Source organism: Equus caballus, chromosome 1 (assembly GCF_041296265.1).
Source record: "Equus caballus isolate H_3958 breed thoroughbred chromosome 1, TB-T2T, whole genome shotgun sequence".
Classification (NCBI taxonomy): domain Eukaryota; kingdom Metazoa; phylum Chordata; class Mammalia; order Perissodactyla; family Equidae; genus Equus; species Equus caballus.
This window is the reverse complement of record NC_091684.1, coordinates 30,714,952-30,730,280: the sequence shown is the minus strand read 5'-3', so window position 1 is coordinate 30,730,280 and position 15,329 is coordinate 30,714,952. Positions and strand designations below refer to the sequence as shown.

At 38.9% G+C, this 15,329-nt stretch overlaps 2 protein-coding genes across 10 annotated transcripts in view; both read left to right on the top strand.

Annotated features, from left to right (window-relative positions):
• The window catches only part of CUTC (cutC copper transporter), a 57,977-nt gene extending 50,763 nt beyond the window's left edge, over positions 1-7,214 (top strand). For 5 of the 6 annotated variants that reach the window (XR_011421926.1, XR_001378880.3, XR_001378881.3 and 2 more), the window contains one exon: positions 3,842-4,197. The gene's annotated coding sequence lies outside the window, so the exon portion shown is untranslated. Of the gene's footprint in view, positions 1-3,841; positions 4,198-5,286 lie in introns of those variants that run through there. The other variant, XR_011421924.1, reaches the window with a different exon arrangement.
• Positions 7,215-7,463: 249 nt separating this feature from the next.
• ABCC2 (ATP binding cassette subfamily C member 2) overlaps positions 7,464-15,329 on the top strand; it is a 57,470-nt gene continuing 49,604 nt past the window's right edge. For 2 of the 4 annotated variants that reach the window (XM_070223011.1, XM_070223003.1), the window contains exons 1-3: positions 7,464-7,583; positions 7,685-7,868; positions 9,494-9,667. Coding sequence is in view for 2 of the 4 variants with exons in the window: in XM_070223003.1 (XP_070079104.1) it covers positions 7,836-7,868; positions 9,494-9,667 (207 nt within the window). In the remaining 2 variants the exon portion in view is untranslated. Of the gene's footprint in view, positions 7,584-7,662; positions 7,869-9,493; positions 9,668-15,329 lie in introns of those variants that run through there. The other 2 variants (XM_070223013.1, XM_001500707.6) reach the window with 1 other exon arrangement.

Genomic DNA, 15,329 nt, shown 5'->3' with positions numbered 1-15,329 from the left:
TCCACTGATCTATTTGTCTATCCTTTCATCAATACCACACTGTCTTGATTATTGTAGCTTTATAGTAAGTCTTGAAGTTGGGTAGTGTTAGTCCTCCAAGTTGGTTCTTCTCCTTCAATATTGTGTTGGCTATTCTGTGTCTTTTGCTTCTCCATATAAACTTTAGAATCAGTTTGTCAATATGCATAAAATAGCTTGTTGGAATTTTGACCGGGATTGCATTAAATCTATAGATGAAGTTCAGAAGAACTGACATCTTGACAATATTGAGTCTTGTAATCTATGAACATGGAATATTTATTTAGTTCTTCTTTGATTTCTTTCATCAGACAATCATGTCACCTGAGAACAAACAGAGTTTTATATCTTCCTTCTCAATCAGTATAATTTTTATTTGCTTTTCTTGTCCATGAGATCTGTAGTGATGTCCCCTTTTGTTTGTGATATTAGTAGTTTGTTTCCTCTCTCATTTTATCTTAATTAGCCTGCCCAGAGACTTACCTACTTTCTTTATCTTTTCTATGAACAAGCTTTCGATTTCATTGATTTTCTCTATTAGTTTCCTGTTTTCAATTTCATTGATTTCTACTCTAATTTTTATTATTTCTTTTCTTCTGCTTACTTTGAACTTAATTTGCTCTTCTTTTTCTAGTTTCCTAAGGGGGAAACTTAAGATGATTGATTTTGGATCTTTCTTCCTTTCTAATGTATGCATTCAATGCTATAAATTTTTCTCTAAGCACTGCTTTTGCTACATCCCACAAATTTTGATAATTTGTGTTTTCATTTTCATTCAGTTCAAAATATTTAAAAATTTCTCTTGAAATGTCTTCTTTGACCTATGGGTTGTTTAGAATAGTGTTGTTTAATCTCTAAGTATTTTTGGATTTTCCAGCTATCTTTCTGTTATTAGTTTCTGGTTTAGTTCTGTTGTGATCTGAGAGCAGATGTTGTATGATTCCTGTTTTTTGAAATTTGTTTTTGTTTTTGTTTTTTGTGGTTTTTTTTTTTTTTTGAGGAAGATTAGCCCTGAGCTAACATCTGCTGCCAATCCTCCTCTTTTTGCTGAGGAAGACTGGCCGTGAGCTAACATCCATGCCCATCTTCCTCTACTTTATATATGGGATGCCTGCCACAGCATGGCTTGCCAAGCGGTGTCTGCACCTGGGATCTGAATTGGTGAACCCCGGGCAGCTGAAGTGGAACGTGCGCACTTAACCACTGTGCCACTGGGCCAGACCCTATTTTTTGAAGTTTTTAAAGATGTGTTTATGGTCCAGAATGTGATATATCTTGGTAAATGTCTCATGTGAGCTTGAGAAGAATGTGTATTCTGCTGTTGTTGGATGAAGCGGTCTATAGCTGTCTACTATATGCAGTTGATTGATGGGATTGTTGAGTTCAGCTATGTCCTTACCTATTTTCTGCCTGCTGGATCTGTCCATTTCTGATAGAGGGGTGTTGAAGTATACAGCTTTAATAGTAGATTCATCCATTTCTCCTTGCAGCTCTGTCAGTTTTCGCCTCACGTATTTTGATGCTCTGTTAAGCACATACATATTAATAATGGTTATGTTTTGGGGCGGGCCCTGTGGCTGAGTGGTTAAGTTTGCGCACTCCACTTCAGTGGCCAAGGGTTTCATCAGTTTGGATTCTGGGCGTGGACATGGCACTGCTCATCAAGCCATGCTAAGGCGGCGTCCCACATAGCACAACCAAAAGGACCTACAACTAGAATATTACAACTATGTACTGGGGGGCTTTGGGGAAGAAGAAGAAGATAAAAAAAAGATTTGTAACAGATGTTAGCTCAGGTGCCAATCTTTAAAAAAAAAAAAATAGTAGGCCTGACCCCATGGCTGAGTGGTTAAGTTCATGCGCTTTGCTTTGGCAGCCCAGGGTTTCGCCAGTTCGGATCCTGGCTGCAGACATGGCACCACTCATTAGGCCATGCTGAGGTGGCATCCCACATGCCACAACTAGAAGGACCCACAACTAAAATATACAACTATGTACTGGGGAGATTTGGGGAGAAAAAGCAGGAAAAAAAAAAAAAGGTTGGTAATAGTTATTAGCTCAGGTGCCAATCTTTAAAAAAAGGAAAAAAAAAAAGAATGGTTATGTTTTCGTGAAGAATTGACTCCGTTTATCATTATGTAATGTTTCTCTTTATCCCTGATAACTTTCCTTGGTCTGAAGTCTGTTCTGAAATTAATACAGCTATTCCCACTTTCTCTTGATTAATGTTAGTGTGGTACATCTTTATCCATCCATTTACTTTTTTTTTTTTTTAAAGACTCATTTTTTTTTTTTTTTTTAAGATTTTATTTTTTCCTTTTTCTCCCCAAAGCCCCCCGGTACATAGTTGTGTATTCTTCGTTGTGGGTTCCTCTAGTTGTGGCATGTGGGACGCTGCCTCAGCGTGGTCTGACGAGCAGTGCCATGTCCGCGCCCAGGATTGGAACCGACGAAACACTGGGCCGCCTGCAGCGGAGCGCGCGAACTTAACCACTCGGCCACGGGGCCAGCCCCGTCCATCCATTTACTTTTAATCTCTATGTGTCTTTATATTTAAAGTGAGTTTCTTGTAGACATCATATAGTTGGGTCTTGTTTTTGGCCCACATTAACAATCTCTGTCTTTTAATTGGCATATTTAGATCGTTCATGTTTGTTCATCAATTGTAGCAAATGTATTACACTAATGCAAGATAATGATAGGAGAAACTGTGTGAGTGGGAGGGGTTGAGGGTATATGGAAACTCTCTATACTTTCTGTGCAATTTTTCTGTAACTCCCTCCCCCTACTATCAAAAAAATCTGGAGATTGTTTTGGGCAACAACAAGCCGAATGAGACAATTTTGAGATAGTTAATGTATTTCTCTTTTATGATGGCAGAGTTATTTGAATAAATCTTTGAATTTCTCTTACTTAAAATTACATAAACACTTATTAGTCTCATTAGTCAATCAGAAAAGGGACTCCATTAAATTTTAAGAGACATTATCTGGTAGTTTTAAATAGGTCCACAAATTATTTGACGTACATCTCTTCAAGATGGTATCTAATTTCTTGAATGTGAGTCAGGCTTAGTGATGCACTTCTAACAAATAGAATAGGGCAGAAGTGAAGGTATGTGACTTTTGAGACTAGACCATGACAAATTTACAGCTTCCACCAGGCTAACTTTCTTGCCCTTGGAACTCAGGTGCTATGTTGTAAAGAAACCCAGGGCACGTGGAAAGGCCGTGTGTGAGTGTTCTGCCAACAGCCCTAGCAAGCAACCACCCAACACCGTCATTAATTGCCAGACATATGAGTAATGATCCTTCAGATGATTTCAGCCCCTGTCTCAAGTCTGCCTGCTAAGACCCCAAACAGTGTAGAGCAGAGACAAGCCATTCCCTCTGTGGCTGAACTGCTGGCACACAGAAACTGTGAGAGATAATAAGGATCTTGGTTTAAACGTGGATTGGTTCTTATACAATCATAGGTAACTAATACAGATTATTACTTTCCTCTGGAGACAGACAAGGTTTATCAATTTGCTTGCTCAGAAAATGTTTCATATTCAGATAATGAAAAAAATTTTGTCAACTCCTCCAGCAAACGAGAAGAACTGTTTCTGGTAAAATAGCCAGATTTAAGGTGGAAATAGAAGAACTTTTATCTATTAAGAATTTAAGATTATTAAAAGCAGTGGTTCTCAAAGTGTGGCCTGGGGATCTCTAGGGGTTATGAGACACTCAGGGGATCTGTAAAGTCAAAACTATTTAAACCTAAAACTATTTTCATACTAACACTAGGATGTTATTTGCCTTTTTAAACTCTCATTCTTTAGCAAGTATACAGTGGAGTTTTCCAGAGACTACATATTGTATGATATCACAACAGATTGAATGAAGAAACAGACGTAAGAATCCAGATGTCTTCTATTGGGCCAGACATTAAAAGAGATTTTCAAAAATGTAAAAAAATGCTACTCTTTTCAATTGCTTTGGAAAAGGTAGTTATTTTTCATAAAAGTATGTTATTTATGTTAACATGAAATGTTATTATTTTTTAACTTTTTTTTTGAGTTCGTAATAGTTTATATCATTGTGAAATTTCAGTTGTGCATTATTTCTTGTCCGTCACCATGTAAGTGCTCCCCTTCACCCCCTGTGTTAAACAAACTAATAAATACATGTTTTTAAATTTCTCAGCTTTAATTTCTAATATGGTAAATATTGGTCACTATAATCTACATAAACAAAAACTCTTTGGGATCCTCATAAGTTTTTAAGAGTGTAAAAGGGGTCCCAAAACCAAAAAGTCTGAGAACCACTGAGTTCAATGAACAGAAAGATATGTTTGGGTTCACTGGGGGAATATCATTACAATGGATCTGAGTCATTTCATGATTCCCTTTTGAATCTGGCAGGAAATTGCAATACTGGGGTTGGTTGGTTTTCAATCAATTTTTTAAGAGAGCAAAACTTGCTTGGAGTTTGGCAACTTAAAATCTTGAGTTATATGACTGAGTCCTCATCTAAAAAAATTTTTTTTCCTGGTGAGGAAGATTGTCCCTGAACTAACATCTGTGCCAATCTCCCTCCATTTTGTATGTGGGATGCTGCCACAGCATGGCTTGAAGAGTGGTGTGTAGGTCCACAACTGGGATCCAAACCCAACAACCCTGGGCTGCCAAAGTGGAGCACATGAACTCAATCACCTACACCACCAGGCTGGCCCCTAAAAATTTTTTAATTGCCTAAATTTTGATAACATAGTTTCTTCTGTTTCTTTAGCCTTATTTGAAGAGTCCTGAAGGGACATGAACTTAGAATTCTGTATTCATTTAGAGGCGCTAGTATGCAAATCAAAGAAAGCTGATCCTTGTATATTAGGGATTTTGTTCCTTTCTGTTTTAAGGCTCTCCTTAGATATTGTCCTTTATTAAAGTCAAAAGTTCCTATAGAGGCCTACTATATATTTTTATCATCCCTGGTACAGGAATTCCATTTTGTAGACACTGACAACTAATGGGTAAGCATGAAAAAAGCTAGAGGTTTAGAGGGAGGAAGAAGCCTCTGATCCTTAGAATTATAGAAACCCACACTGGTGCACATACAAAACAAATATGCACAGCGTGTTCTTTCTCTGATTAGAAGCACATGATAATAACAACTTCTCAAATTTACAGTATAAATGCTAGGAAATGCCAGAATCCTCATGACAAACAGACAAAAACAAACAAACAAAGCTAACAAACCCAGATTTCCTGTTGTCTGCCACTTGCCACAGAATGGATTCTTGTTGAATGCCACCTGACAAAACAATCACCACCAGTAGTTGATCAGACAACCAAAATCCCACATCACTGATACCAGAAGGGAAGAAAAATGGGATAAATGCAAATCTGAAAAACAACTTGGCTTATGAGAGCCCAAAAGCTCAATCACTATCTATACCACTCACCAGAAGAGCCAGGAAAGGTGAGCTGTGGAACTATGGGATCCAAGTCGGAAAAAAGTACACCTTCAGGCTGCATATTTCCCTAGGCCCTGAAGGTAGGAATCAGGTGGGAAAATCTTGGTAAAGCCTCTGGGTTGTTGTGATCTCTTTGCCCTCAGCCCTGCCCCCTGCTTTCTATTTCCCTGGGAGATCTCATTCAGCCCTGCGGCCTGCTGTCTCCTTTGGCCATTTCAGGGATGACTGGGGTAACCTTACTCTCTATGAAGGTAGAATGGCATTGAAGGGGTTTCTCTCAGCTCCTCTGCTTCTGCCCTAGTCTTCCAAAGGTGAAAGTTTAGCGTGCCTAGGGGTCTTCTCTCAGCTCTTCTAACTAACTGCCCCTTCCCTTTCTGTAACACTATTCCCAGCATTTGATGAAGACTAGTGTAGTAAAGACTTGGGGGTAGTGCAGTCTGACTCTTTCTGGAGCTCTTCCAGATTCTAATCTGTTATGCCAGCCCCACACATGGCCTGGAAAAGTTTGTTAGAAGTTAGGCTGATTTCTTCTGAACCCCATTTGTGGTAGATTTTTCCTCCTCACTCTGTTTCAGGCAGAGATGAGAGCTGTTGTGGTTCTCTTCTTACAGAGGTCTTGTCATTTCTGGAGTTTAGTTCAGGGGTTGGCAAACTTTAAAGGGTCAAATAGTAAATATTTGGGACTTTGTGGGCCAAGAGGCAAAATCGAGCAGTTCTTATTGAAAGACTATTCATGCTGAGTAGTCTTTTTCACATTCTATAGTTAAAAATGTAAAAACTATTCTTAGCCAGACAAAAACATGGTTCAGCTGGATTTGGTCCACGGGCCAAACCAACCCATGGCTTGATTCATTTAGGTTTCTTTGCGTCCTCACTGATGGATTTCTAAAAATCTATGATTATGTCATCTCTCCAGCTTCATTCTGTTGGTATGGTCAGAAGTCTGTACCAAGCCACTATACTGATGTCGTGCCTTTATCTGACCCTGGATCTGATCTCATCCCAAGGCCTAAATCATTTGAACACTGTTACAGGCACATAGAGAAATGTGGAAGCCCATCTCATTGTTAACTTCTCAGAAGAAGATAACTGAATGAATGTCCTAATCAAATTTATACATCTTTCAGATGTTAATAATCCAGAACATATCCACTGATACTAATGGTAAACGTTTTTACCATTTGTGAATTTAAGGTAACCACAGGTATAGTTAACCTTAGGACAGGAATTAGAGTATACATTAAAATATATATGTACGTATATATACATTAAAGTTTACATTACTCTCTTGTTAATTAATCTCTGTAGATACAGTCTGTTTATACCCACAGAACAAAGAAGTGGTTTTTTGGTGTTGATGACGAAAATGGTTCCACATGATCCTCCAAATGATGTGTTTGCACTTTAATATGTTGGCAAGCATGTTTGGGTGCTGTTAATTTAGGGTGCCCTGATTTTAAAAGAACATTTGCTTTACTAGGGGAAGGGGATATAGGGGTTGTTTGATGGGTATAGAGTTTCAGTTTTGCAAGATAAAGTTCTGGAGATTGCTTGCACAACAGTGTGAATATACTTAACACAACAGAACTGTACACTTAGAAATGGTTAGGATGGCAAATTTTACATCATGCATTTTTTTGCCATAATACAAAAATTTGCTTTAAAAATATTACTACATAAATAATACCTGATAATTATGGAAAAATCGGAAAATACAGACAAACAAAAAGGGAAAATAAAAATCACCCACAATCCTAACAGCTAAGGTTAACAATTGGCTGCATAAATTATGTATATATATATGTAGCCTGACTATCTCAAACAAAGTTTACACTATTTTTAACAGTATTTTAAGATCTATGTTCTTAATTTTAAAATCCAGAGAAGGAGCATATTGCACACTTCTATAAACTCTGAGGCCTTAAAACAAAAGTGAAACTGCACATTTAGGGGAGCATGCACCTCCATTGATGCTTCTCTTTTTAGGCTATGTGTCCTCAGGAGAAGGAAGAGCTCCTCCACTTCCTGATTTGTCAGCTCTGCTGACATCTTTCAGTGGTTCCTTTTAGATCTGACCACACCCACAGAGGTTTCTGGTACTTTGGGAACTGGTGAGTACCTGTCCTTGGGGCTCCTCAGTCACGTGCCTATGCACTGGGTAATATCAATATATGTCTAAGCAAGGTTAACGATTAAATTGTTGGGATGAAAGGTCAGGAGACTTGCCTTTAGTTGGAACATCAGAACATCAGAATGGGAGAAAGTGCATTGCTACTCACCTTCCACCTTCTCTGAGGAAAAAAAGTATATAAGAAACAATACAGTCATACAAGAGTCTTCATTCTGGAAGTGCTTCAGGAATCATGGTGGAGAAGTTCTGCGATTCTACTTTTTGGGTGAGAAATTTCACTTAATCTCAGTGTTGACACTTCTCAGACTCAGAACAAATAGTAGATTAGCCTAGAGTGGCGACCAATAAGAACCAGAAAAGTTAGATGTACAGTTGATCTAAAGCTTACGTTTTCTTAGAAAACAAGTCATAATATCTCCAGAGTATATTCTATGTGGGAGAGGTAATATACTTATTCTCTAACATATGTTTATTGTATCCCAGACTCTTTTCTCAGACCAGGTAGCTGCAAAATTGCCTTCTCTAAAGAGAAATAGGAAAAAGGCTTCCAATTTTATCAAGATTAAGAGGGAGAATTGTTGTTGTGTTGTTTGTGGGGTAGGAGGAAGAAGAGAAGGTGCATGATTGTGCCTTGTTGAGATATATTGATGTTGAAATGATAACGATATGTTCTAGAATAACTAGGAAATAGTGATATGGACTAGAAGTTGAAGCCAGGGATGCAAGTTTGGGCATCATGAGCACTGAGATAATTTTTGAACCAGAGCAGAGTATTTCAAGACAGACAGTTTGAGCAACAGAACCAAATGGTTTAGTGGAATAGAGAATGAGAAAGGACCTTGGATTTAGAGATTTTGAGAAACTTTCGTTTGCAAATGCCTATCATCAGCATCAGAATCACCTGGAGTGCTTGTTAAACTAGTTTAAATATCTTAGGTAATTCTTCTGAATTCTAAAGTTAGATAACTTTATGGCAGATGAGAAGAGCAGGAATGAGATAGCAGAGCCTGTGAGCAGCACTTCCCATCTTAGAAAGAACCTGGGCCCCAAGGCCCTCGAGGCCAGGACAAGAATACTTACAGTAGGGTGGTGCTTGGATCTTGACAGGCCATCTTTTGAGAATTCTCTCTGAGAATTATCTGACAGATCATCTTGGTCAGGGCACCCCAATCTTTTCTTTAAAGAATCTGTGCAAACAGCTGTACAAAACAACTAAAAAATACTTATAAGAAGAGAAAGGTCTACCTTCGCATGATGCGCCCTGCCATCACCTCACAAGGCATTTCTAATTTATTGCAAAATGCAGAGACTAGCACAAAACTTGCTGGGAATAAGACTTCTGTCCCACAGCGCCATCACTTCTCCTGTGACAAGGCTCCCTCAGGTTCCAACATAAGTCGTTGGGGCCAGAGGAAGCTAAATGCCATAGTATGACTAGGCATTCTGCTGCCTGCGTGTTTGAAAGTCTGCCAGTGAGTTCAATCAGTGCTAAAAAAACAGAATAAGAAGAGCAAGTGTTTATATCCCAGGGAACTATTCTCCCCTTTGGATTGAGGAACAGCCTCTCTTCTTCCCACAACTTGGCAAATGCAGTGGTGAAGTTTACTTAGAATAGCTGGTGGAGAAATAAGCTTAGAATCATAGAAAGAAAGATTTTTAGAGGTTAGGTTGTCCAGAAAAGTCACTAAATGTCATTAAATGGTGAATTCATATCAATGGAGATTAATAGGAAATAGGAAAATACAGCTAGTTAAAGAGTCAGGCTGCATATGGATATAAAACTGAGTTAAAATTGTTTGGAAGCACGGATAGTGGTGGGGGAATGGACCAGGGGCTGGTCTGTCTTCAAAAATGCATGTATCCAACAATCTGTCCATTTCCGTCCCCCAGAATTCCTCATTCCTGGATAGCCCGGAGGCAGACTTGCCACTTTGTTTTGAGCAAACTGTTCTTGTTTGGATTCCCTTGGGCTTCCTTTGGCTCCTGGCTCCTTGGCAGCTTTTCCGTGTATTTAGATCCAGGACCAAGAGATGGCCTATAACCAAACTCTACCTTGCTAAGCAGGTATGGAACTCCGTTATTTTCTAACTAATTCTTTGGTGCACAATGGAGACATTTTCTTGGTGGTTACAGTGTCTTCTTCCCTGTCTTACACCAGCTCTCCCAGGTAGTGCTGTCTCAGGGAGTACCATACTCTGGGTCTCCCTCTCTCCACCTGCCTTATGCCTCACTGGCCCCTTGCCATATTTCTTAGTTAAGGTGACTTTGATTTATGCATCAGTGTAATGACTCTTAAATCTTATTTATATTGGACTCCCTAAACACATGATAAGTAATCAGTCAGATGGTTATTGTCTTTTCAGTATTTGAGTATTTTCAGTATTTGAGAAGGAAACACTTTTTTTTTTTAAGATTTTATTTTTTTAATTTTTTTCCTTTTTTCTCCCCAAAGTCCCCTGGTCCACAGTTGTATATTCTTAGTTGTGGATCCTTCTAGTTGTGGCATGTGGGATGCCACCTCAGCGTAGCTCAATGACTGGTGCCATGTCCGCACCCAGGATTCGAACTGACGAAACACTGGGCCGCCTGCAGTCCAGCGTGCAAACTTAACCAGTTGGCCACAGGGCCGGCCCCTGGATTACCTGCCTTGAAGTTGTCCTAATGAATCAGGAGACTGTAATTCGATTGGCCGCTATCATTAGGTGACTATAAAATGTCCTCTCTGCACCATTCAGGCAATCCAACCATCGCTCATCTCCCAAAACTTGGATCTGAAGTAAGGCTTCCAGTTTCCCAAAGTCTTCCATTGAGTCTGGACCATCACTCACAGTAGAGTGAGGTAGGGTGAGTGCTCACAGTGACAGGCCTTAGTAGGAAAATAATGGAAAGGACAGGGGCTGTAGCAGAGAGCCCAGCAGGATGGAGGGGAGGAGCCCCTCAGCCAGCCCCACTGACTAATGCAGAGACGGTCTGGTGGGAACTGAAAGACCTTCACTTGAAGTTGTAAAGCTACCGCATAAAATCCACTATCTGCTTCTTTTCAATAGGTTTTTTTTTTTTCTTCTATCCGTTCTGCTCTTTAAACAGTTTCAGAAAGGCAAATTAGATTCGGTGTTCCATGAGGGTACATACTCATGACCTCAGGTTTCCTGGAATCTAAAAGGAAGGAAGGAACTTGGCCAAAGGAAGTGGGATTTGTCTTGACACTTCGAGGTGGGGACTGGTGATGGGTTTTGTCAGACTCCGGATAGGAAAAGAACAGTCTCTAAGAGCCTGGGGCAGGGTCACTGTCTCCCTTATTGACCCAGCACAGGGCCTAGTGCTCAGTATGAATTTGTTGAATGTTGGTATTAAATCCACTCTAGGAGTAAAAGCTGAGTTAAGAGCATGTTGTATCCCATCCTAATCCTAGCTACTAATTAACTTTTAAAAAATAGCTTTATTGAGGTATATAATTCACCCAATTCACTCGTTTAAATACAATTCTATTTTTTTAGTATATTCACAGGTTATGTGCAACCATCACCATAGTCACGTTTAGAACATTTTAGTTCCCTCAAAAAGAAACCTCCTATCTCCCCATGCCCCTTAGCACTAAGCAACTGCTAATCTACTTTCTGTCTCTATAATTTCCCTATTCTGGACATTTCATGTGAATGGAATCATATAATAATATGTGGTCTTTTATGATTGGTTTCTTTCACTTAGCATAAGGTTTTCAAGATTCATTCATGTTCTGGCATGTACTTCATTCCTTTTTATGGCTGAATAGTATTCCATTATATGGATATATCACATTTTGTTTAATGTTTATAAACACAAATCTCTACGGAGAAAAAGAAAAGGTGGGGCCAGCCTGGTGGCATACAGTTAAGTTTGGGTGCTCTGCTTCGGTGGCTCAGGGTTCACCAGTTCAGATCCTGGGCAGGGACCTGCACACCGCTTATCAAGCCATGCTGTAGCAAGTGTCCCACATATAAAATAGAGGAAGATGGGCACAGATGTTAGCTCAGGGCTGATCTTCCTCAGCAAAAAGAGGAGGATTGGCTGCAGATGTTAGCTCAGGGCTAAGCTTCCTAAAAAAAAACAAAGAAAGAAAAAAGGAATGTATTAGCTTTTGGTTTTTTTTTTTCTTTTTCTGTAGGTAATAATCCACTCACCCTTGCTCAGGAGCTGCATTTGTAATTTATACTTTACTTTTTTGTCCTCCACCCTGAGGGTGACAGGTGCAGATTAGCTTCCTCTTAAAAATTTCAAAATAACAGGTTTCTTCTCTGAAACAGTCAGAAGTATAATTCCCAACCAAAGTGAAACGTTACTTCTTCTATGAGAGCCTTCTGCTAGGCTCACTCCTCCCCTGGGTTTTATTTCTCCACTTCCTCTTCTACCTGTCTTCGGGCTGTCCGTTCCTCTCTGCCTCTCCTGAACCGTCGTTATTGCTGTTCTTGTTTGGTCATTAGAGTGGTGATCGTCTCATATGAACTAAGCCAGTTTGCTTGACCGAGCTGGGGATAGACTCGACAAGTTTCTTTGTTGGTTTAAAGGTGCATTCTTACTGAAAGGACCCTGCACACAGTAGGTAATTGAAGGAATTGAGTTTAAAAATGAATCAATGGGCTCATATTTAGTCCCAGGGGAACAAAGGAGGAATTTGGTTCTGGAGGTTGTGGAAGTACTGAGATCAGAGCAAGATGTGCAGCAAAAGTGGGCTTGGTGTTGAGCCTGTGAGACGTGGGAACCACCCTCAAGTATTTGTGGAAGTATAATATAGAAGATTGCCTAGCTTGTTCTGAAAAGTTTCCGAGAGCAGGATCAAGATTAAGTGGGTGGAGGTTGTTCCAGGGAAGCCAACTTTGACTAAGTATACAAAAGAACTTTCTAGTGATAATAACGGTCTGATAATAGAATGGGCTGCTGGAGGGTATAGTCCTCCAGGATATAAAATATTGAAACTGAAGTTAGACATTTGGCTGCCAGGGAAGTGGTGGAAGTGGATCCTCTGTGTAATGAGCAGAAGGTTCAACCAGAGTGCCTTGTCATTCACAAAGCGCTGGGGAAAGGAGGACCTTGCCGATGGAGAGATAGTAAATATAGCCAAACCACTCTTCTTTCTTTTTTAATACCAATGAGACTGTGTCTCCTTAGGAAGTCGAGTTTAGTAAACTCCACGTGCATTTGAAGCTCCGCCAATAAATCAAAGATCAAGGGCAAAGACTATTAAGGACTTGGTAATCATTAAACAACCACAATATTTCCCTGATCCTAATTAATAATAGTGTGTTATCTGTTTCTGATTATAAAAATAATGCATGATTATTGTCGAAAGTTTGGAGACTCTAGGGAAATAAAAAGAAAATTAAATCCATGGATTATTGTACCACTCTGATATACTCCAGTTAACATTTTGGTATGTTTCCTTCCACTCTTTGCAAAAAAAACACAACTGAACAAGAAAATGCAAAATGAAAAGAAAATCTCTTTCTCACCCCTTTACCTCCCAGTCCCATTCTCTAGAGGACTCCATTTAAAATTATTTTGATGGTTACCTCCATATCTGCAAATAATGTGTTTATACTTGTATTTCTTGATCTGTCAACTTCAGAAAAGATCTATTTCTGCCCTCTATAAAAAACAAGGAATTTAGCTCATTGACTCTATCCCCTAGCTTCCTTTTTCCCTCTTCTTCTTTCAGTCTTTTAATTTTGTATGATTATTTTCAGTTCTGTTGGTTATCTTTATACCTAAAAATAATCTGCCATCAGTTTTAGACTCTGCATCTTGATACCCCTTAGTGTAAGATGAGAGAATTAGTGCCCCTAAATTTCTTGGATCTGGAGAACATTTTCAAATAAAATTTTCAAGGGAGCAACAGTAAATAAAGTCTCTAAGCTTTTGCTTTCTGAAAATGTTCATCTGAATTTGGAATGCTAGGTTCAAAAAAATTCTTTTTCTAGCTCTCAAGATGTTGCTATATTGTTCCCCAACATCCTGTGCTGCTGAGTTAGAATTCTTCTCATTCCTCATTATCCTCTCTAGAAGCTTTTATCCTCTTTCTTCTTTTTTTTTTTCTGAAGAAGAGATAGGTGTATTTTTTTTTCCCAGGGGAAGAGTCACCCTAAGCTAACATCTGTTGCCAATCTTCCTCCTTACCCCCCCACTACCCCCTGTCAAAGTCCAAGTACATAGTTGTATATAGTTGTAAGTTCTTCTGGTTCTTCTATGTGAACCACCACCACAGCATGGCTACTGACAGACGAGTTGTGTGGTTCTACCCAGAACCAAACCCGGGCCACCCAAGTGGAGCACACCAAACTTAACCACTAGGCCACCACGGCTGGCTCTATCCTCTTTATTTATGATGTCCTGAAATTTCATGAGAGTCTGTTTACACAGGTTTTTTTTCATTCAGTGGGTTCTACATTTCAGCCTAAAGACTCATTTATGTCTTTCTCATCTCTGAGAAATTTTCTTATATTTTCTCCTTTCATTTACTTTCCTCCAATTTTGAAATTCCATCTTTCTAGAATTTTTTTTAGATAGATGTTAGACTCTGAATTTATCCTCCTTCTCAGTCTCTCTCGCTCTCTTTCTAAAATTTCCTTTTCTCTTTTCTCCTATGTTCTGAGAGATTTCCCTAATTTTTTCTTCCAGTTGTCCTAAAGAGCCTGCATTTTAGCAATCATGGGTTTAATATCTAAGAATTATTCTTAATTTCTGATTATATTTTTAAAAAAACAACCTATTAGTGGATGCAATATCTTCTCAAGTTTCTCTTAGGACATTAATTTTAAAATAATTTAAAGTTCTCTTCTGTTCACTTAATAATTTCTGTTTGTTTCATGCCAGAATCAGTTGTTCTCTTTAATTATCTTGGCTATCTTCTTTGCTGGTATTGGTTTTTCTCAACTTTCCGGTGGTTAATTAATGTACTGTGTTGCATTTATAATAGTTATAACTTTTAATATAACATAATAATGTTATATAACAATAAGTTAATTATCATTAATTATTTAATTAATAATATATCAAATATCTGATTAATTATTAATATTTAATAATAAAACTAACAATTGGTTAATAAGTCATATGACTTATAATAATAAGTTAATTAACATGTGGCTGAGGTAGGTCCCTCTGCCATTGGATAAGTCTGCTTCCCCAGCTGGCTTCTTTTAGATGGGAACACTGCCTGTGAGCACTGGATGACTGTTTGGACTTACTGGCTTCCCCCAAGAGCAGGCACCTGGGCTGTATCTCTCCACCCCTGCTGTATGCTAAATGAAGAAGAGTTTACTCTGGGGCACCAATGCCCACACTATCTGCTCAGCCCTTCCTCAAGGAAAACATTCAATTTCTTCAGAGTACTTCTGTGTTGGCCTGGTTAGGGTTGATGGTGGTAAACAGTTGTTGCCAGTGGATTTGCAATCTTGGGTTAGAGGTAGGGGAGAGAAGGAAGTGACTGGCATAACTGTACTAGTTCTGTACACAAAACTTCAATTAAGATTGATTTCTGTCATGTTTCCCATCCTTACCTTCTGTCAGGGCTGACTACAAAGAATAGATTTATATCAGCTAAGACGCTCTTCCCTGCAAGCCACACTTGTTGGCTTAAACAGCAAGGAATTTATGATCTTATATAACAAGAAGTCCAGAGTTTGTACAGCTCTAGGATTTGTTAATTTAGCAGTACAATGACATCAACAAGTAGCTGATTATTTTCTGATAA